A 23,386-nucleotide genomic window follows, 5' to 3' on the forward strand; every position below is an offset into this window, starting at 1 on the left:
ATATATACATATATATATATATATATATATATAATTAGAGTCGGCAATGCCCTATAATTGCTTCAAATCAAATAAACTGTAAAGAGTTGTTTGGGGTCACTTTTAGATTTTATATTTATCTAATTTATATTTTAATTTGAAATATAATATATTTGGGGCTTATTTGGCATAATTTTGTATTGTTAGATCATGAATAAATTTCTATCATCCGGAACGAAACTTGAAACATAACATGAATCTAAGGTAATTTTTTAATAATAAAAGTTTAAATTTTGATTAAAAGTTATTCAAAACTTTGATTTCAACAAACTTAAAGTCAAGTTGATCGGCTCTGTGAGACAGGCTTGACGATTCCAAAATTTGTCCAATCTGAGTCAAATTAAGCTCATATTGGGATGTTAAACTGCTTTTGAAAGCTTTCGATGCATCATTAGAAGGTCAAACTGATTTCAATTTTGGCAAACGTGCATTCGAATCGACCTTCTTAGTGAGAAGAATCCAACGAGCCCAAGATCTCTCTATCCTAACATCATTAAGACACTTAAATGTTCATGGAATGTCATCCAATCTAGGAAATCTCTCAAGACCGTTCGATGTAGTTGTCTGGATTTTTTCAAAGACCTCTCCCAAACTTTATGATAGAAGACATATCACCCCCACCCCCCCACTGTTCTTGAGAGGGAAAAAAGATCTTGCACTATATGGAGACTAAGGGTCTGTTTGGGGCAACTGCAGCTTATGAGGACCTAAAGTCCAACATCACTTTCACACTGCAGATCTAGCGAATACCTCCCATTCTCGCAGTTGTTGTCAACCAATGTCAACCACCATTTGATGACCACCATAGACCATCACCGACCACCACCTGCTTCTTCCATTGAAGATCCATACTATAAAATCACAGCTCACAACTACGGCTTACATGACCAGCTATGATGTACGGGGGGTTCACGTAGTGCCAAACTCCGACCCCCACGACTTGCGAACATCATCACAAGTCACCACTACAACCTACATGATCTATTATAACCTATGTTGTCCACAACTTATATAGCTTCCGACTTTGGCTTTTGCGGTGTACAGATATCATCACCGCTCACCACTACGGTCCATATGACTAACTTTAGCCTACATGATCTACAACTCATGGAGCTTCTTACTCCGATCTGTGCGACCTAGAGATATCATCACAGCTCACCACTATGACTTAATTAATTCACAACTTGTGGCGTCATGCGTGCTTCACAGCTCGAACAACTCCCACTTATTATTTTAAATTATAGGTGATATGCTATCAACAAATTTTTATCTTCTACCATGAATTTCGAGGCATGACAGAATCTTAAGGTAAATTTTTATGCAAAATAAGTTGAGGCTTTGATTAAAAATCATTCAGAAATTTGACTTCAACAAACTTACAGTTAAGTTGACCGGCTCAACGAGACGGATCTAATGATATCAAAATTGCTCCAATCTGAGTCAAATCGAGCCTAAATCAAGCCGCTAAACCACTTTTGAAAGCTTTTAGTGTGTGATTGAAAGAACAATCATATTCAAAATTTGACAAGCTTATGGTTTAATAAAACGCTTCGACAAGATGAATTCAACGAGGCTAAGATCACACAATTCTAACATCTTCAAGACATATAAATATCCTTAGAATGTCATCCAATTGAGGGAATCTCATAAAGACATCAAGTTAGAGTGGATTAGATTCCTTTCTTATTTGCATCCTGAACTTTGTAAAATAGACCCTTACCTCTCTCTTAAGAGGGACCTAAACCCTGGGCCAAAAGAAGACTGAAGCTTTGCAAAGGTGTTGAAGTTCACCATCGCTTCTGCACTGCAAATTCGGTGAATACCTCCTGCTTCAACAACCGCCAAACACCGTTAAGCACCACCTGTCGGTCCTCCTCTACCATCGCCAGCCCCCCACTTGCACCTCGCTCGTTGTAGAATCATAATGTGCGCTGCGATATCCCAACTTAAACTGCAAAACAAGAAAACACTCGACAAAGCAGCGCATTATCCTAAACACCATACACCAACACGCCTGAAATATACTACATGCAACATATAATGAATCTCGAGGAAATATGTAGCTCTTCCTTGTCTGTGGGACAAGGGTCCGAGCATATACTCCGTCCATATAATTTTTTTTCATTTTGAATCTCCAACATAAAAACTTATAGCATCTCTATTTAGCATTTTTTTTTTATTTATGCATGTGATACAATCTCTAACATTATATTAAGGTGATAATTTATGATTATTATTTTAGTGCCATGAATCTTCCACCAAGCATCAATAGGTTTGAAAGATTTGAAAGATCACAAAGCACAGATCAGCGCAAGAGAATCACATTAATCTTACTAGTTTGACTCGCAGCCCAAAATACGACAAAGAGTTGTTGGCACGTGTTGCGACTTTAGTCGCCGAATTTGAAATATCAAACCTTAATGCGAAATATATAATATAAAATTAAAAAATCTAGATAAGAACGGCGGCCCAAATAAAGTACTTATTTTATTTTTTTTTTCACTTTTTTTTTTTTTTTTTGACTTTTAGAGCGCCACACTTTTTCTCTGGCAGCAGTAGCAGGAAGAGGACAAGAGAAAAGGCTGTAGCCCTCCGGGCGTGGACCCCACTGCGTACTGTCGGGTCAACCCTTTGGACTTGTGCGTTGAGATCTGTCCCCTTCTCGCGTTAATGATAATGACTGAAGACCTTATTAATTATAAAATTAAAACATAATTCAATGCATTTTATGTGCTTCTGAATGTGAATGGATTTATTAATGCGCACCCTCCGATATAAAATAATTCCTAAATTATGTTTTTTTTTATTGTCGTGCATTTTTTTAGATTATTATTATTATTATTTTTTATTTGGATGCCTTGTTTTAAATAAAAAAATATTTTAGCTTTGAGTGCATTTAAAATATATTTTTTTTAAAAGGTCATCTCTAATGTGCCTAATAATTTAAGTATTGTCTCTTTAAGATCAAATGTGTTAGAGGGAATTCGAACTCCCAACTATAGGTGTTTTATACCTTGGATGGCAACCGAGCGGGGGTACGCGACATGAATCCATTTAAAACATTTGGTGAATGAATACGTGAAAAAAATCTACATGATTAAGCATAATTTTTCATTCATGTGGATGGGATGATTTTGAGAGCTAAATTAAAGATCAAGTGAATTTTAATTTGTATAAATTTGTAATTAAACTGTAAATTTTTTATAATACAAACCAAAGACGATAAAAGGGATATGATTTCAAATCAAGCACTTGATAGCTTCAAAATATTTGTTGAAAGGTTAAACTATCCCAAAATTTGACATGTTTATTGTCAAATCAAGCCTCTAGATGAAATAAGTCTACTGAGCTCATAATCACTCAATAGTAGTGTCATCAAAGTACTTAAATGCTAAAAGAATATCCTGTAATCAAAGAATTAACATGAATCATGTCATTTAGTGCTGAAATGTCACTCTAAAAATTATAAAAAGATATTTAGCCTTCACGTGATAAGTGAGCGAAGAGCTAAATTTCAACCCGCGAAGAAAGCTATCTAGCGACTAGTCTTGCTCACCTTTTATTATACAATTGTTGTTGTTATATTAAATTTAATGTTATCTAGCTATTATTATTATGTTATTGTTGTGTCATAGCCCATGTTGTAAAAATAGAAGAATAATCAAGTGACCATAGCTTTGTATTTCTGTATCGTCTATTTAGATAGAAGAGTGTAATTTTATAACTTGAATTAAATAGTAAATAATTTCTCTTGGGCCAAACCTGGTGATCTTCCCCCCTATAGGGGTTTTCTCATACAAATCTTGTCATTTCTTATTATTTATATCTATATGTGTGCTTAATATGTGTGCTTAACATTCTATTTGAGTTAAGAATTATGTTTTCTATACCATTGAGAATTATCTGACACATAACAAACATAAAATTGAATTGAATATGACATTGGAGAAGTGTTGTAAGGTGTATATGTACGACATTAGAGAAAATTTATCTTCTTAGTATTATATAAAAATCCATCACATGCACATGCAAGATAAACTGAGAATAACTCTTAAGTTTTTATGTGAAAAGTTAAGGCAAGGGGAATCTACGATATGAATTATAAATTATGAATTTTCTTGTAATAAAATAATATAATAATATATAATAGTTTATACAAATTATAAAAAAAAATACGTAAAGGGTTGAAGGAGGAAAAATCTTAAAGCATTAGAATTGATTTTTAAAGACAATTGATTTTATGCTCAATCATTCTCCTTGTAATTGAAGACAACCTTAGTGGCAATGATGAATGTTTACTTTAGTGGCCACAATGCACACTTTTCAATGATCTCGTATATTATTTCTTAAATGGGTCAATTAATAGTTTGCTTGTCATGGTTGTTCAGTTGTGGTGTGATTCAAATCATGTCGTAAGTTTTGTTTGGGGTTGCAAATTTGTACTTTGCCTAAAAGAGGGGCTTCATAACTTTGTTTTATGACCTTAGAGCTATTATCATAGCTCGTGAGCAGGACCACATTCTCAAAGCTTATTACTCTTCGAGCCCTTAATTTTTTCTTCTCCTAAGTTGCCGGATATATTACTCTTCATTCATTTTTTTTCTCCTTTGTGGCTAGCTTTTGATCACTTCTTGCTTTCTTTTATCTTCTCCTCTTGGCAACAGAGGGCTAAAAAAGGCTCTACCTCCTATTTTGTTTCAACGACTCATAGGTTTTTCTGATTTCAAGATCTTTGTCAGCTTTTAAGCGTGTTTGATTTTTACGATCGTCTATTCTATGTTTGGATTTAGAAATTTGCGAGTAATGTTTCATGTAAGTCAATCGATAATGATTCAATTGCTTATTTCTAAAGGTTTGAATGCTTGATGGTGGCCTCGGTTTCTTGACTATTGGAGTATTTTTATGATAACGGGGTTTTAATGCTTCGTGTTATGCCGGTCCAAAATTTTGTGAGATTGTGGTATGAATGCTTGACTCCTCTGTTGGAGTATTTTAGTTATTTTATAATTTGAATGAATGATGGTGATTTCAATTTGATATCTTTTTGTTGCCTTTAATTGATTTTGGTACCAATATTTATTGTTTGTGGTAGTAAGTACCTAATTTTAATATTGAATCAATGATTTTTCATGGCTATCTAGCTATAGAGCTTGAAATTTATATATGATTTGAAGCAATGATCAGTGAAACATCCATTTTGGTCATAGTTATGTCATTCTTGATGAATTAACATTTTTCTATGTCAGCATTTCTTGTTTTTAGTACATTCATGTTAGCTATTCCTTAATAAGGTTCATAGATGATTATGTATATGCCCAAGGGTATAGTGGTTTAAGAAAATATATGAAAATTGGCTTACATAAGACATCTAAAAACTAAAGTTTGACATTTACACTTTATAGTACCTTGATATCATAAACTTATTGTATCTTTTTGTAAGAAGATGAATGTTTATGTATGACATATGTAAATATATTAGAACGTGTGTTATGTATGAAAACTTCATTTGAAAAGCCAGTGCAAAGTTTATCTTCTCATTAAGCATGAACATAAGTGCAGTGATTGGCTCAATTTTGCTTACTTTGAGCTTGCTCTGGTGTTAATATGCTTCATTATGACTACTATCAAATGTTATTTCCTATGATCCTTTGTCATTCTGATTCTGGGAGTTATTCTCAATTTGTATCATCAATTGACAATAGATAGACTACCATGTAACTTGCAAAAGATGGTTTTTCTAGCTTGGGGCTATGATGCAATGAAGTCATAATAGGCATTACGTAGTTGAACTGGGGATGCTTCTTCTCTTTTGGCTACTCCTTTAGGACCATTTTGATGAGGTTTATTCAAATTTTCTTAAAATATTTGCCTCACATGTACGACTCTAGTTATGATTGGAAATTTTCTTGTCTAGATCGAAGATGCATCTTCAATTTATGTGAGGGCATAAATAGTGACATTTTAATCCGAGCCCTTTGTTTTGATTCATTTTCATTTGTCTATTTTATTTTATTGATAAATTTTTTCATGTCATGAATGTTTGAATTCCACATATTTACATAAATATCACATAATTCATATGAATGTTTATGAGTTATATATGAATGTTTAGGTCTTAGATATGCAAATATATATGAACTCCACTTTTAAATACATATGCACATAACATGGAAATGCATAGAAACATGACATAAAAAATTGAATTCCATTTTTAAAAAGATAATGATGGTGATTTTTTAGAAGTCATGTAAAGTTTTGAGGTGGTATATGTATTATGTGATACATTGTTTACATACATATATAAATATGAATGTTTAGGTGTTTGATATGTAAGTACATATAAATTTCATGTGCGAAGATTAGCTTTGGAGAGAAATTTTTTCAAGAGACTGGTCATTTGGATACCAAGAGTAATATTATGATAGCATTGCTTGTTGTTATTATAATTTTGGTTTTTGTGTTACTCATTGTTAAATGGTTTGTAACTTTTATTGTCATATGTTAGACTTCCAATTTGCTATAAAGTTTTTAAATTTATTATAGTGTCCTTTTTTATTTCATTACTAAACGATTAACTTATAACTAACATATACCTAAGAGAATTATACTATTTTGTCTCAGAAACAGTTGTAGCATAACATATTTAAAGCTAAATTTTCCAAATAGACATATTGATTCACCAACAACAGATTTTTTATAGCAGATTCTCCTAAAAAAACTTCATAGTTGCTTCTTCAAACAATTGCAGCTGCCCTAAACAAATTCCAAGTTAACTTAGAAGCAAGATCTCCTAAGCACTTTTTTTATCAGTGGAGTGTACACTCTAGTCAAACTATTGATGATAAAAATAATAAATATTTTGAGATAACTATTTTTACGGGCAATAATTCCCCTAAAAAATCATAAATTAGCCATATTTCTCAATAAGTTAGATAATTTGAAATCTATAATTATTGTAAATTTTAAAGCTTAGATGATCACCTAACAATTTAGTCAATCATTATGGTATCTTTAGGTTATTCATGCATCATTAGATTTTGAAACCCTAATTTTGAGAAGTATTTAACATTATTGATCATTTTTAATTCTTTGTTTAAAACCAATTTACATTGTTTAATCCACTCACCCCTCCATCACTAGAAAGGCTTCTGCTAATACCTCTTGTTTTTTTTAATATTTTTGATTTATCTCGATATTATAAAACTTTTGGTCGTTTACTCTATCCCTTTTTATTTAGAACTATTTTGATTGTCTATAGCGAAAAAATTTAGTAAACTTAAATTCTGTTTTCACTACCAGCTTGAATCTAAGAGAGTTTATCTTGATCACTTGTAATTGTTTGATGTCTTTAGATTATCTTGACCATATCCAATTAGTCATTTAAAGTTTCTTTTTTCTTTTTTTTTTATTCTCTATAAAGCATCAACTTCTAGTTATTCAACCTACTCTCTCCATTTGTAAGAACTATTCTAGCATTCGATAATTGACCTTTCAAGTATTACCATGCATTACCAACTTTTGGGTTAGTTGAAATCTTTATAAATCGTAAAGTTTTGAATGGCATATATTGATTATTTGGATGAGGCTATATTCCTTCTTCATTATAAATTTTGGTTATTAGTCCACCAAACTCCATTTATTAGAAGGGTTTGATAACTTCATATCAAAATTTTCTTTAATATCTTGATAATTGAAGATCATTCAATACAAAATTTCTTGAGCACCTACAATTCATCATTTGTAGATCATTCAATACAAAATTTTCTTTAATATTTTGAATTTGATAACTTCATATTGACTCAAAAATGTATTTAGAATCATTCTCTGAGGGTTTAAACATTTTCAATTTATTTAGGTTCTCCTCAACAGAAAGATTAAAAAATTTGTTGCTCAAATAAAACCATCTTGATAATTGAACATTCTAAAATCCCTTAAAACCATTTATAAATAATTTATTTGATAGTTTAAAATTAAACAATAATGCACAAAATAAAAATGATAAGTTAAATTGCCACAATCAAACCACTGTCGTCTGTCGCCATCACTACCATCAAACCACCATTATTCGACCAACAATGTCAATCCCTCATTGTTCAAACCACTTCCACTCAATCACTATTGTCAAAAAGTTGCCTACTTATAGTCTCTTAAAAGCCAACACCCTCCTACAACTTCCTAAATACAATCATCTGATAAAAAACACCTATTTATAACTTCCTAACCTAGTCTTCAAATTTGTATGCCTCAACTCCTATCACCGGACTATAATTGCTTGACTTTGGCTCCTATCCGCAATCACTTCACATTAGTCGCACGTATGCAACTTATTAATCTCAATTTCTAAACTAAAACTGTTTCTATACTACATCTAACCAATTTTCGGCTCTCAACTATAATCGCTTGAGAAAAGTCGCCAATCTACAATATTTTAACCTCGCCTTCAAACTACGATTTCTTGATTCCTGCCACTCGACTATAAACTTATGATCTGTTATAGGTCCAAACTACAATAGTTTGACAACAATTGCTCATCTACAACTTCCTAATCTTCATCAACAAACTACGATCGCCAAACCACTGTTAACCAACTATAGTTGTTTATCCTATGTTAGCTAGCTACATCCATAGTCACTTGTTTATGACCTCTTAGCCATTATCACTCAATCAAAATTATCTAGTCTCCATCATCGGCAACAATGCAGAGAATCTTCAACATTAGCACACATTGTACCCAATATTATTGATGCATAAAATTATGCATATGATAAAAGTATGTCATCCAATCCAAGATGACACTAACTTTTTTGTTCTATTAACTCCTTTTATCAAATAAGAAAGAACATTTTTCAAGAGATCACTTAAAGGCAACTCTAGAGCATCAATGCCATTCCAACTTATACTAGAGAGCTTATTTTACACCATTTATGTAGCCGAGTATGAGAAAAAAACATCATTTGTATTTTGTCACATAATAGTAAAATCATTATATATAGGTCATGCTCTGTTTTTTTTTTCTTTTTTAGGTTTGGCATACTCAATACATTCTCTTTTAACTCATATATATGTCGATTTGACTTCAAATGAGTCTAAATCACACACTTAAAAATTACTCGAAGCATCAAACCCATGATTGAAGGATTAAACAGTTTCTACATTTGGCATGCCTATAGTTAAGTCAAATGGCATGATGAGAGTCTTCAACCTTAACACACATTGTACCCAATACTATTGATGCATAAAATTAAGGATATGATAAAAGCATGTCATCCAATCCAAGATGACACTAATCGCTCGATAGTGTATCTTAAAATCATGATGAAATTTACCAGAATATTTCTCTATTTAAGAAATTATAAATAAACCCTCATTATTCATATGAGTGAGAGAAGTGCATAGAGCTACTAAGCATTAGTTAAATCTAAACTCAAAAAGAGAGCTCTAATCCAACAACCACTAATAAACATTAAACACCGCCAATGATTATCATAGCCTAGATAATGTCACATGATTATTATTGTTTGATTATTATCTTTAAATTATTATTACTTAATAATTAGCATCAGCAATATCTTTCATTAATCATTATTGCAATGGTAGAATGAATATAGCTTGAAAATTATTAATCACTTGAAAATTGATTCGAATTTTGGCTCAGATGGAGATCAAGCCGAATTGCGAGCCAAAGTTTCAAATTAAAAAACTTTTGGACGATTTTAAGCCCAACTCAACTTGACTCGAAGACGGAACATAAGCAATTATCTCCGCCTCTCTTTCGTGTCCCTATCGGACCTTTGCCTCGCACAGAAGTAAAAGCTGAAACGCAACTCAGCAGCGCGAAGGCTAAGCAAACTCCGATTCTGGACTCCAATTGACTTGCAGGCCCATTTTTCTCTTTCGGGAAATTTTCGCGAAATGCGTGTAAAAGATGCGTTTATGTGGAGTGGGGTTCCCCGCCAGTTTGACTCCGTGATCGCGACGACATTTCACAGCATCTCAGCCGTCCGATCTCCCCACTCATTTTTCTTATTATTCTCCTACAAAATTACTAAAACAGCCCTCATTTCAAAAATTCCCTCTCTTGCTTCGCGTGGTGAATTCTTGAAAATATAAGGGTGGAATTAACACGCGGAGCTGACCGCTTGGTCCTTTATTGCCACGTCATCAACTGCCCTTTTTTTTTTTTTTTTTTTTTTTGGAGTGACGGAAAAAGAGACAGTGAAACAGAGCGGAGAGTTCCCACTCTCCCTTCATTTCTCCTTCTTCTTCTTCTTCTTCTTCTAAATCTTCGCTCTGCTCTTTTTCTCTGAAAAAATGTGAAGAAAAGCATCGAATTACGTAAAAATCGACATCTTTTATAATCATTTAATGGGAAGCGGAGCCTCACGTCACCTCCGATCATGCCTCCGGCCGACAGCCGTCGGCGGCGAGGAGATCCCGGTGTTCGAGCCGGGACCGCTTGATGAAACTTTAGGGCACTCTTTCTGCTACGTTCGCTCTTCCTCCCCGGCGCACTCGCGCTCCTCGTCCGCTGCCTCGGCGGTGGAGATCGCCTTCAAGGCCATCTCCGGCGCATCTGTTTCCGCGAACTCTTCAACCATTCTCCCCATATACGATAACTCCAAATCAACTTTACACCCCGGCGGATTCCAGAGCTCCTCCTCCTTCTCGACCCTCCCGCTTCAACTCGCCGGCGATCTGGACCGCGGGTTCTTTCTCTCCGGTCCGATCGATGTTGCCGACGGTGACACGGGTCTTCCCTTCTCCGGACCTTTGGTGAAGAAGTGGAAGAAGAGACGAAATAGCACGCCGCTTTTCCGGCGAAGTTTCTCGGAGAAGAATCGACCATCTGTGGTACCCCTTCATGGAATCCGTGGCCGGAGATACGATCCGGACGCCGGCGGAGCGCCGGAGGCTTCCGGAAACGTTCAGTGGGCTCACGGCAAAGCCGGCGAAGACCGGGTTCACGTCGTCGTCTCGGAGGAGCAGAAATGGCTTTTCGTCGGGATCTACGACGGGTTCAACGGACCGGAAGCCCCAGAATTTCTGGTGGACAATCTCTACCGATCCATATTTAATGAGCTACGCGGTTTGTTTTGGGAAGAAGTTGAGGAATCAAGACAGGAAACTGTTGTGAAGGGTGTCTCTTTCAGAGAGAATTCGAGTATGCCTACCAGGCGTTTGAGAGAATTCCTAGCTGAAAGAGATGAGGATGGTGGTTTGGAGTTCTCTGGTTCAGGCCGCTTTGCCTTGTCGCTCTCCAAGCTGAGAAGCGGGTTTGGGAGCTGGAGGAAGAAGGCGAAGGAAATCCAAGATGCGCCGGAGAGGAGTTATCGCCAGAGGAAGGCCGGACCGGTTTCCGATCATGATTTGGTTCTTAGGGCTCTTTCGAGGGCGCTCAAAACCACAGAGACCGCTTACCTGGAGATGACAGATAGGGCAATGGATAGCAATCCAGAGATGGCTTTGATGGGATCTTGCTTGCTTGTGGTGTTGATGAGGGATGAGGATGTATACGTTATGAATGTTGGGGATAGCAGGGCGATTGTGGCTCAGTATAGGTTACAGGAAGATGCAGAGAAGGGTGGGTATGAAGTAGTAGAGATTGAGGGTTTATTTGGTCGGGAGGGAATGGATTTGAAGGCTTTGCAGCTTTCTACTGATCACAATACCAGCATTCCTGAAGTAAGTTTTCTATTATTGAAGTCTTTTACATACATAGCGCACAATTCTTATGTATTTACATATCTCACACCTAGCTTTCATATATACACACAAAGCACCAAGCATTTAATCACGTAAAAAATATCACTTTTTTAAAGTCAAGTACACCTTTTTATGTATAGATTTATAGTACTAAAGCACTTTGTATGATATATGAAAGTTTAGGTATGAGATATGTAATACATAATAATTGTGTGCTACGCATGTAAATTTTCCTTTTTTTTCTATATTAAAGTTTTTCTCCATTGCTTTTTATAATGCAACCATTTTACTAGCTCATGGAGTACTGATCATTGATAGAATAGTCTTGGTCTATTGCATGTTTATCATTTATAGAGTTATATAATGCAATTTTAAAGAAGGCATATGCTTACTTGCAAAATAGTGTGCTCAATAGAATTCATAAGCTCTTTTTTTGCACTTCCTTGATGGAACCAAGTGGATTTTCAACCAATTATGCTTTCTACTCTGAATGGCATGTATATATTATTGAAAAAAAATTGGGTTTCTTACTATGGAGAATTGGGTGGATTATATAAAATAACAATTAAAACAATGGTGTTATATGGTTTTGATTTTTGGGCAATAAAGATGTCTAACAATCAAGTTAAGTGGGGTAGCAAATATTAGATTAATTCGAAATTTTTAAATATGAGGAGTTAAAGTAGAGGGATTATGAAGCAAAATGGGCATATTAAAGATGATCTGAATGAAAATGCCAAAAAAAAAAAAAGTGACAAAATAAACTTAACACAACATGAAACACTCAATAGGAAAGAATGGAGAATACAACAACAACAAGCCTTTGTTCCACTAAGTGGGGTCAGCTACATGAATCATTTTTCTCATTGTGTCCTACTGAGTGTTATATTTTCATTTAATTCTAATAAATTAAGATCATTTTTTTATACAACATGCCCAAGTCTTTTTAGATCCACCTCTATCTTTCTTAACATAAGCTAAATCTAAAACGTCTACTCTCTTAATATGGTTTTCAGATGGTCGACGTTTAATGTGCCCAAACCATTTAAGGCGACTCTCTCTAAACTTGTCTATCATTGGTGCTACTCCAACATTTTCATGGACACATTCGTTCCACATTTTGTCTTTAAGTGTACCGCCACTCATGCACTTGAGCATTCTCATCTCAACAACACTTGACTTAATTTTATGCTTCTTTATTACATGCCAAAATTCTGCACCCATCAAGCATTGCAGTTCTCACCACCATCTTATAAAATTTTCCTTTAAGCCTAAGCTATACTTTTCCATCACACAATAGGCTTGATGCGTTTCTCCACTTCAACTATCCAATTTAAATTCTACTAATAGCATCCCCATCTATATCAACCATCACTTTGAACCAGAGCACGGGATATCTAAAATGTTCACTCCTTTTAGTGCCTTGATCAACAATTGTTACAACTTAGTCACTAGATCTATTACTACTAAAATTATATAACATGTATTAAATTTTAGGTCTAATCAAATGAATGCCTTTATATTTTAAAGTTGACCTCCATAAATCAAGTTTTTCATGAATTCTCTCTAGTCTTATCCACAAGAAAGATATCATCAACAAAAAACATACACCAAGGTACATCTTTCTATAAATGTCCAGTAAGAGCATCCATAACCCTAATGTAATCACTCTGAAATAGGAAAAAAATATTTGGTCAATCCTCTCTGTGTTCGAACATAAGTAACAACTCTAGTACACATATCTTTAATGACTTGAATATAAGGAATATTAACACATTTCTTATCTAGAACTCTCCAGTGTATCTCTGTTGGAACTTCTCGTAAGTTTTTTCTAATTCAACAAAAATTATATGTAGATCCTTCTTACTCTCTCAGTACTTCTCCATCAAACCTATCAATAAATGTATAATTTCCATAGTAGACTTGACCGACTTGATTCCAAACTGATTTTGAGAAATTTTTGTATCACGTCGTAAACTATGTTCAATTATTCTTTTCCATAATTTTAATGTATGACACATTAACTTAAGTCCTTCATAATTTACACTCTTGTGCATCTCTTTTATTTTTAAAAATAGAAACTAACATATTCTTTCTCCACTCAGCTGATAGCTTATTAGTTTTAAAATAATATTGAATAGTTTAGTAATCCACTAAATGGAGAACGAGTTTCATAAATTTGACCAAATTATTAGGCCATGATGGTGCTTTAAAGACACGATAATACTGGCATTCACCAAGTAATTAGGATTTATAGTTCAAAATGATATTATGAGATGGATTTAGTGTGGAGGGATTATAAAGTAAAAGCACATTCTAAAGATAATATGAAAATTGTCAAAAAAAAAAAAAAAAAAGGTGCAACATATATTTAGCAACACAAGAAATTATTAGTTGGAATGAGTGGAGAATGAAATTCATAAGTCTGGAAATTTTTGTTTTTGCATTTGCAGGAGGTTCTAAGGATAAAAGAAGAGCATCCTGATGACAACCAATGTATTGTAAATGATAGGGTGAAGGGCCGCCTAAAAGTGACCCGTGCTTTTGGGGCTGGGTACCTCAAACAGGTATGTTCTGATTTGAGGTTGTTCTTGATATCCTCTCTCTGCTTCTTGTTTTTATGAAAAAAACTTCATCATTGTTTATTTTTTAGGGGCATTTACATTCATAATGCACAATTCTCATGTACTTACAAATCTCACACCTAAACTTTCATATTTACACACATAGCACTCAGTTTTTAATATTACATAAAAATAGCTCTATTATCACTTTTTAAAAGTGAAATATACATTTTCATGCATAGGTTTCAAAACACTGAAATGCTATGTATGTAAATATGAAAGTTTGTGTGAGATATGTAAATACGTAAGAATTGTGTGCTACGTGCATAAATTTCTCTATTATTTATTGCAACTTGTTGTAATTTGTGTTTTACATAGCTTGATTTTAATGATATACCTCTTATATATTAATTGTTTTTTTTCAATATCATTTCATTAAACTGATGATTTTTATGGCGTCTCTCTTTTATTTTGTTCTATTTCAGGCCAAGTGGAATAATGAGTTACTAGAAATGTTCAGGAATGAATTCATTGGAACTGCACCATATGTCTCCTGTATTCCTTCTCTTTGTCACCATAAATTGGGACCAAATGATCAGTTTTTGGTGCTTTCATCAGATGGTCTTTATCAGTATTTGAGCAATGAGGAAGTAGTTGTGCATGTTGAAAGATTTATTGAAAGGTTTCCAGAAGGTGATCCTGCCCAAAGTTTGATTGAGGAGCTTCTGTTTCGTGCTGCGAAAAAAGCTGGTAAGTTTTATTTTCTAAACCTTTAACTGAAAATATGATTTGATGTCCTAGTATGATTAGTAAATGAAGGATGGTTAACACATCTAGAGATCAGATACATCCATAGCAAATTTTGATTTTGAAATTGGAAGCCTTGTTTATGGAGGATATTGATTATGATCATTGCGATTTGGGTTGTAGGCCAATTCAGGACTAATAGACTTTCAACTTGATTTTATTGATTTTTTAAAGGTTGACAATCTTTCTAATAGCTGCAAAATTAATATTTTAGAAAACAAACCTTTTGAACCAAAATTTGATTTGGTTTGGTTTTAACCAAAAATTTACGCTTGTAATCCTGATAGCTAGAAAACTACATTTGTTGTTCCCATCATCTCATGGCATTGATAGTCAGTAATTGAACTTTTGCTTAAAGAAAATCAAAGAGTTGATTGTTGCGCTGCTAATTCTCCAGCATGCATGTATTAGTGTGAATTCATAGCTCGCACGGTTGTAAAGTGAAGTAGCCACAGTATAACATATTGTTTAGAATCTATAGATGTTGGAAAGCAGGTAAGGTGAAAGTACCAAACATATTGTTGAGCACTCAACATGACACAAACTATGAGAGGGTTGAGTTTAGGCTAGAAAAATGATGATTGGCTGGCTATTCATTTCACCCATCATCCTACTACATATCAATGGCAAATGGCGCATCATACCACAAAGTTTTCTGTAGAGCAATTGTACATGGCTCAGGGTGCATTATTTTAAATATGATGCAAAATATTAAAAAAAATATTAAAAAATTCAGATAAATATAAAAAATAATGAATTAAAAGATAAAATGACACATTAATAGAAACATCATAAGTAATACTTAAATTCAAATGTTCAATACCTCAATTATTTAAAATTCAAAATATTATCCTTTTTTTTTCAAGTCTAACATTTTCATAAGCATCAACTAAAGAATTTTCATCATTATAAGTCAAACAAACTTATATCCTTAATAACCTCTTAAAGCATAATCTTTATCATCATCCTCATTGAGCAAATGAAATTCATTATCATGTGAACGACACAATGTGGGTAGATTTTTATCTCTTATATACGTATGTATGTACATGCGTGTGTTGCTAAATTTACAAACATACCACACACTTCTTATATATTTACATATTCAACACCTATAGTTTAATATTTACATAAATAACATTGTGTTATAATTACAATAATAACAACAAATCTTTGTCCCACTAATTAGGGTTGGCTACATGAATCCTTTTTCTCCATTGCACAATCCCCGAGGGCCATACACCATTGCTTATACATAGCGCAAATAGCGAACTGTTTTGATTCACCATGCCATGTCATGCAAATGAGTTTGAGGGCACACCATCATGCACCATGGCTTGCACTATTGACATGTATGATCTTCCCCATTATAATTGGATTAATTTTTTTATTCTTTTCGGATACTGAATTTTCGTTATTTTTTTACGACTTTTAATGTTATTTTAGATTGGACTGGCTCTCAATTGAAAAAGTAATTATTGCCTTTGAAGTGATCTCATCTCCAATCTCCTGCTTTTTATAACGTCTGTTAGAGATGATGTCAAGCATCATTATTGTCGACGCGCAATCTTATCTGATCTCATCTCCTATTTATTTACACTCAACTCCATGAACTACATTCTCATCCATGAAATCAAATGTGAATCTTACCATTTGTTGATTGAGACAATACCATCTCGAATCTTAAATGTTTTCACAATAGGTATTAACATCTTAATTAACCAAATCAAGAAGTAAATGAAGTAGAAGGGCTAAAATCATCACAACTTCCTCCAACATTAAAGTCTAATACTTCACACAACTTCCTTTCAACAGTCTTTTCTACCTGAAGGTAAATTCTGTTTCTATTCATGTGTCTCATGGACAAGTGAAGTTATAGATTACTTGGCCATCCATCAATGATCTACGTAAAAAATTCTATTTTATAGCACAAAAATAAAACTATTCAGTTGGGTGAACTACCAACATTTATTGAAAACTGCAACAGCTGCTAGATTAGAGGGGTAATAAGCTGAAACTTTAAAGCATCTTGGTTTGTTCAGATCTCGGCCGTCGACTACACGTGTAGTTCATTGTCATGGAGAAGATGATTATAGCATGATACGGCAATGCTGCACCCACACATCTAATTGATGATAGCAACAGAATTTACCTTTCATCAATAACATTGAGAGTCTAAGTGGGCAGGTTTGATGTAGTGATTAGATTTGATTCGAATTTGAGCTTAATATTGAACGTCACCCAAACCTCAAATTGAAAGCCTCAAACGCTACATGCACCTTTTGAAGATTTGTCGTCCTACCGGTCTCAACATTCCTTGGTTTTTGGAGCTAGAATTGTCAAAGTATCCTCTGATTATATCTCTAACATGGGATGCTTCTCATGTAGTTGACATCTACTTGCAGTAGAACTAGTGGTGTAAACAAGTCGAGACGATCTCGAGTCACACTTGTTTGAGTTTGAGCTTAAATGAAGTTTAAGCTCGAGCTCGAGCTTAATTAGATGAGTTTGAGTCGGCTTGTTTATTATAAAAGAGAAAATAATATTATTTCAAGCTAGGGTTATAGTAAAATGACAAATAGAACGAGCAGGTAGGAGGCTAATAAAAATAAATTACTTTATATAATCTTAAAATATTTTTAATAATTTAAAGCTAATGTATTGAATTTTAATATATTTTGAGTATATCTCATTTTTTTTATATGAGTCGACTCATGAACTAGCAAGTCGAGTCAGGTCTAGCTTGAGGTTGGCTTATTAGCTCATTGAGCTCAAGCTATTGAGCCATTTATGGAGTCGAGCATGAGTTGGCTCACGAGTCAACTTGGCTCAATTACCTCTCTACTTGCTACTAGTGACTGGGAAAGGGGGGATGTTTTTGCTTTATCTCATAATTGTGAATGATTTTGAAATTTGGAGCATGTTTCCTATATTGTCTTATAAGTTTGTCAGAGTGGCTGTTTACTATTATTATTTTTATTTTTTTTGTTGATCTTAGGACTTCTTAGAAAAGACTTCTTTGTAAATACAAGGATAAAATCATTTTAGATATGCCCTCTCAGGACTTCTGATTTTTTAGCAGTCTCTTCATAATCGAGTAAAGTGTCAAAATAGTCTCCCTGACTATTTACATGATCATTTTAGTCCCACAGTCTATAAAAGTGCAAAATTAATCCTCAGTCTCTTTCAATATGGGTTGAAATAGTTTATAGGTAGGACTATTTTTGCCCGCTATTAAAAGAGTCTGGGATTAAAATACTAAAATTGACCCATATAAAAAAATTGGAGAATCATTTACATTTTTTCTTTTTCACAATTCCATCTTTTAGGTTGCAGTAGTTACGTAATTGCTCCAGTTAATATATTCCCAAAGTGATCTGATAAGCCTTACAGGCAAATTTTAATAAATCTTCGTAGCAGGTTGTTATAATATAAAACTGGAGCAATTAACTCATGCGAGGCGAAAAGGACTTCCACGTGGTGTGAACTAGTCTAAGATGAGCAATTAGGTCATGGTAGGTTTGATGAATTTGCTCTTATGACATTTGCTTGCAGAATATGTTAATAAAGATGCCACGACTGATGTTGGCAACTGGAACTTCAACATCAAATAAGAAAATAAGGACTTACAACATTATGTAATATAATTCTTAAGTTGACATTAGTATTCAGGAAATGTATGTTAGATTTTTCAATTAAACACGTATCTGACATATCAAAAACATGTCAAGTCTCCCCTTCTACCTATCAAATAGGGATTATTACATACAGACCAGCTGAAATATTGATATTTCACCTACGTGATTCTTTTGATCTATCGAACCGATGTATTTACACGTGATGCAATCAATCTTTTGAGAATCTGATAAAAATGAAACATGGAGGTTGGGGTTTTACCATGAATTTTGATATTTGAGTGAGAACTTGAAAAATGGATGAAAGAGGGCGGTCGATTTGTAAATAGTAAATTTCAGGTGGTCTGTATGTAAGTTCTCCAAAGAATAAATGCACTTTTGAATCAAAGAATTATCAAGTCCACCCTTTTCATAGCCAAAATTAGCCTTCTTTGTACCTGTAATCAAGTTTATAAACTATTTGCTTTAAATTTTTAATGAAATAAATTCCTTCAAAAGATATGATGTGAAGTCATTAGTAATGAATCATTCAAACCCTAACCTTCCTTATTGCTCCAGTTTATACTGCGTAACTTCAGAAACCTGACCAAAGCTGTTACTTGCAGGAATGGACTTCCATGAACTGTTGGACATACCTCAGGGCGACCGGAGAAAGTACCATGATGATGTAACTGTCATGGTTATATCTCTAGAGGGAAGAATATGGAAGTCCTCAGGAAAATACGTGTGATCTGCATCTGCTTAGAACTGAAGGGCCAATTATGCACAACCATAAGCCTCCAGGACTCGGCTAAATCCATTCCAAAGACAAGCGGGGAACTAAGGTGCTAATTTGTTTCTGATCTCTTTCAATGCGGCAAAACCTTTTCATTATGCTTATTCATGGAGAAATTTCGGAGAATCATAATACATCTACCAAGCTCTCAGCTTCCGTTTCTCATGAACAATAAATGAAGATGGGTTTGGAAAGATGGGAGAATACATCGTTTCATTTTGGTGGGAGCGTATTGGTTTATTCTTTCTGTTTTAGGAGATGCACAGAATTGGGGGAATGAGCTTTTTTTTTACAATTTTCCTATATGGTATTCTTTTGATGTATTTTGGGTGGGAAAACAATGGCAGATCTTCTATGTTGTATGTGATGAAACTTATGAAGCATTCTGTTTTAGTGGATGGTGAAAAAAAGAACGTGATTTATCTTTATTGGAAAGTATCAATCCCCATTAAGAAGAAATTGATTTAATTGGCTCCAATGATTGATTTTTGAAGATCGTTCAAACATTTGTTCTAAAGAACATATCTCCTTTGGGGTTTACCAGAACCGAGTGGCAATGAGGAGCAATAAAGGAGGAAACCCTAGTCGAGCGGCTCCAATGCGAAGGAAGAAGAATTGAAGGAATTAGGGCTACAAATGTCCCGTGCGAAGAAGGGAAGAGATGAAGCCGCATAGGAGAAAGAGATGGGGAAGCGAGCAACTTCGTGCACGAAGGAGGAGAATCAACCAAGCCTTGAAGTGGAGTGAAGCCCGAGCGTGCGAGATAGAGGAGTGGAGCAACTTTGCGAGCTTCCTAGCTGTGCCCAATAATTAAGGTAAATAGTAGAGTTTGCTATTAAGTATATGTTAAATATTTTATTTTAATTAATGTTAATATTATGTTAATTGAGATCAGAAAGACTAGCAAGAAAGCTTTGTGTGCGGGTTAGGGAGGAGTTCGATGTAGAGCCTAAAAAGATAAATGTAAGGTTTATGTTAATTAATGATATAATTTGTTAAATTAATGTTATTAAATTTTATTTAATTAGGAAGTGTGGAAAAAGACTATTTAATATAAGATTTGTAAAGATTGAAGACATGGTGAAGTGGATGTAAGAGTTATTTATCATATAAGTTGTTTTAATTGAATGTCAGTAAGAATATGTTGAATTTTTTTTTGAGGTAGAATCTATGATTAGAATTGAAAGAGAGATTAAAATCTTTACACTTGCATTTTTAATTGATATAGATAAGCAAGATGAAGTTAAGTGGATGAATGAATTTTCACAGAGGTCGCTTAAAAGTTAAAGTGAGTAATCACTTTCTTATATATATTAAATTGATATTTTATTAAATAAAGACTTGCATTCTTGTTTCAGATACTTGCTTTTATATTTAAGTTAAAATAATCATTGAAAAAAAAGAAGAAATAAAATGATAAAAGGGAAAAATTATTATTCAATAACTTTAAAAGGAAGTAATTAAAAAAAATGAAATGTGAAGACTTAATTCATTCAAGATTACTCCTAAATGATACTGATAGAGGATGTAAAATACCCGCGCACGAAAACAAAAACGGAAATGGTAAAAAGTATAATAATTTTGAATACAATTTTGAGGATACCTTCGGGTATAACGATAATACTGATATGAATTCTTTAAGAGGTTGAAAAGTGAAAATGCATAAATTAAAATGAGAAGTGTTAAATTAGAAATGAAAGTTTATAGTTTGATTTATCAATAAATTATATACCCTTATGAGACATTCATGTATAGTATTTGTATATTAATTTAATGCATAAGAAGATTGTAATTGTTCAAACAACAATATGTATAGAAAACTTACTGTTGAATTTAATTGTTCTTAGAGAAAAACTGCAGATTGATGTCTAATATAAAAGATTTAGTTCACAGTATGACTACTGTTGATATATATTATGTTGTGTATTGTAGTTTTTGTATGATATTGTTTACTTCTGAGTAGTAATATTGTTGTGTATTGTTTTGAGATGTTTTACTTGAAAACAATGATGCTAAGTTTGAATGATTTGATTTCTGTGAAATGCATTTTGTGATTTCTTAGTGGCTCTTTTGTAAATTGAAAGTAATGAAAATTGGTGAAAAATAAATAAAATGTTAATAACGTCTGATCGCAATTCTTTACTTGATTAATTTTAAGTTATCAAACGGGGTTTTGACACTATTTCGCTCATCAAATTGAGCAGTCAAACTAAGGATTCTCCTCTCACTTTTATTTGTGCAGCAAATTTTCTCGCTTCAAGCTTAACAGTCTTATTATGATCAAAACATGACAGTCTCATAATCAATTTCCTCGGGAGTCACATATATATCCAAGCCTGTCTTCAATCTCTATCATATCTTACAACAACAATTCAGAATTCAGCCCATTAACCAGGGACCAAATTGAGGCGTTGCAGAAAATGCTTAGTAATAGTTCTAGGACTAGACAAGCAACACAATTATCTGTCGAGCAACCTGTCGGTCTGTTAGCACACCAAGTGTCTTATCCCATGATTTTAGTGTCCAAAGCAAATAATCAAAACTTGAATAAATGATTTTGTAGTGTCATATCATATGACTAGAGCAATCAACGTCTTCAAAAATTACAACGCATGTACCAGTCATTCTTCAGTCTAAATAGTTGATGGTTCATTCTCATTAGTAGCATGAACTAGATCAGTCGAATTGACAAAGAATCTTTACTTCTACTTTATGTTTTTTGTTCCAAAATTAAATCACAACCTACTCTCAATTAGCAGACCTACTTGTGACCTAAAACATTTGACTAAATTATATTCCAATTGTTATTATTTTCAAGTTGTGACTTCGAGGAAGGTCATTTACAGTGCTGCAATGCATGAAGATCCGTATTTGCTCAAAGAAAATAGTAACTTGACTAGTAACATCGTAGCACTGTTTCAGGTTGTGAGTTTGAGGAAGGTGATTGACAGTATGCAATGTTACTAGTCAAGTTATATTTCTAAGTCCAATTCAAATTCCAAGTTTGTTGAAAGTCAAGTCATGTCGAGTCCTTGTCATCTTGGTCATTCAGATTTTGTGAGCATGAAAAATTTGTTTACACATCTATTTATCACTAAAAAATTCAATCTTTATCAATGTGAAATTTGTCAACTTGCAAAACATACAAGACATACATTCCCAATTGCAATACAAGCCTTTACATCTTTTTTCCATAATCACAATGATATCTAGGGACCCTTATAAATAAGCACTATAAAAGGGGCATGGTTTGTATCATTCATAAAGGATCACACAAGAACAACATGGACATTCTTTATGAAAGAAAAATCTAAAACATGCATCATATTTCAATCCCACCTTTCCATGATTCTCACCCAATTCCAGAATAAAATTCAAATTTATAAAACTAATTATACTAAGAAATAATTTAATGCCATCCTTAGTCCTTATCTTTCCAAGCATGGTATAATCTATATAAGTTCTTGTGTGAATACTCCTTAATAAAATGTGATCACGAAAAAAAAAAATATACTTTCTTGAGGTGGCCCGTGCCATTATGTTGTTTAATCATGTACCTAAATATTTTTTGGGGGAAGCCATTCTCAAAGCCTCATGCCTCATCAATAGGATGCCTAATCAAGTTTTAAATTTTCAAATTTCCAATGATGTTCTCATGAAAATCTACCCATATGAACACTCTTTTTCTCCCAACTTATCATTGAAGGTTTTTTGTTATTCTATCTGTATTCACATACATCAACAACACCTTACCAAACTTGACCTCAAGCCTCTCAAATGTATTTTCGTCGATTACTCATTCAAAAAGGGTATCTTACTCTCTTGCAGTAAATCAAGATTGGCTTTTATACCAACTTGATATC

General features: G+C 33.6%; 1 protein-coding gene across 1 annotated transcript; it reads left to right on the forward strand.

Moving 5' to 3' along the window:
- Positions 1-10,250: 10,250 nt before the first annotated feature.
- LOC110021172 (probable protein phosphatase 2C 26) lies at positions 10,251-20,453 on the forward strand. Its single transcript, XM_020719560.1, has 4 exons — positions 10,251-11,721; positions 14,196-14,309; positions 14,792-15,056; positions 19,354-20,453. The coding sequence occupies exons 1-4, from the start codon at positions 10,405-10,407 to the stop codon at positions 19,476-19,478; spliced, it is 1,821 nt and encodes a 606-aa protein (XP_020575219.1). The 5' UTR covers positions 10,251-10,404; the 3' UTR covers positions 19,479-20,453.
- Positions 20,454-23,386: the final 2,933 nt, after the last annotated feature.

Source organism: Phalaenopsis equestris, unplaced genomic scaffold, assembly GCF_001263595.1.
Source record: "Phalaenopsis equestris unplaced genomic scaffold, ASM126359v1 Scaffold000123, whole genome shotgun sequence".
Classification (NCBI taxonomy): domain Eukaryota; kingdom Viridiplantae; phylum Streptophyta; class Magnoliopsida; order Asparagales; family Orchidaceae; genus Phalaenopsis; species Phalaenopsis equestris.

Excerpts from the sequence above, each read along its gene's own strand:
- LOC110021172 (XM_020719560.1), top strand. The coding sequence starts at position 10,405 with ATGGGAAGCGGAGCCTCACGTCACCTCCGATCATGCCTCCGGCCGACA. Across the intron at positions 14,310-14,791 it reads GGGCTGGGTACCTCAAACAG|GCCAAGTGGAATAATGAGTT; the intron begins GTATGTTCTGAT and ends GTTCTATTTCAG. Across the intron at positions 15,057-19,353 it reads TCGTGCTGCGAAAAAAGCTG|GAATGGACTTCCATGAACTG; the intron begins GTAAGTTTTATT and ends TGTTACTTGCAG.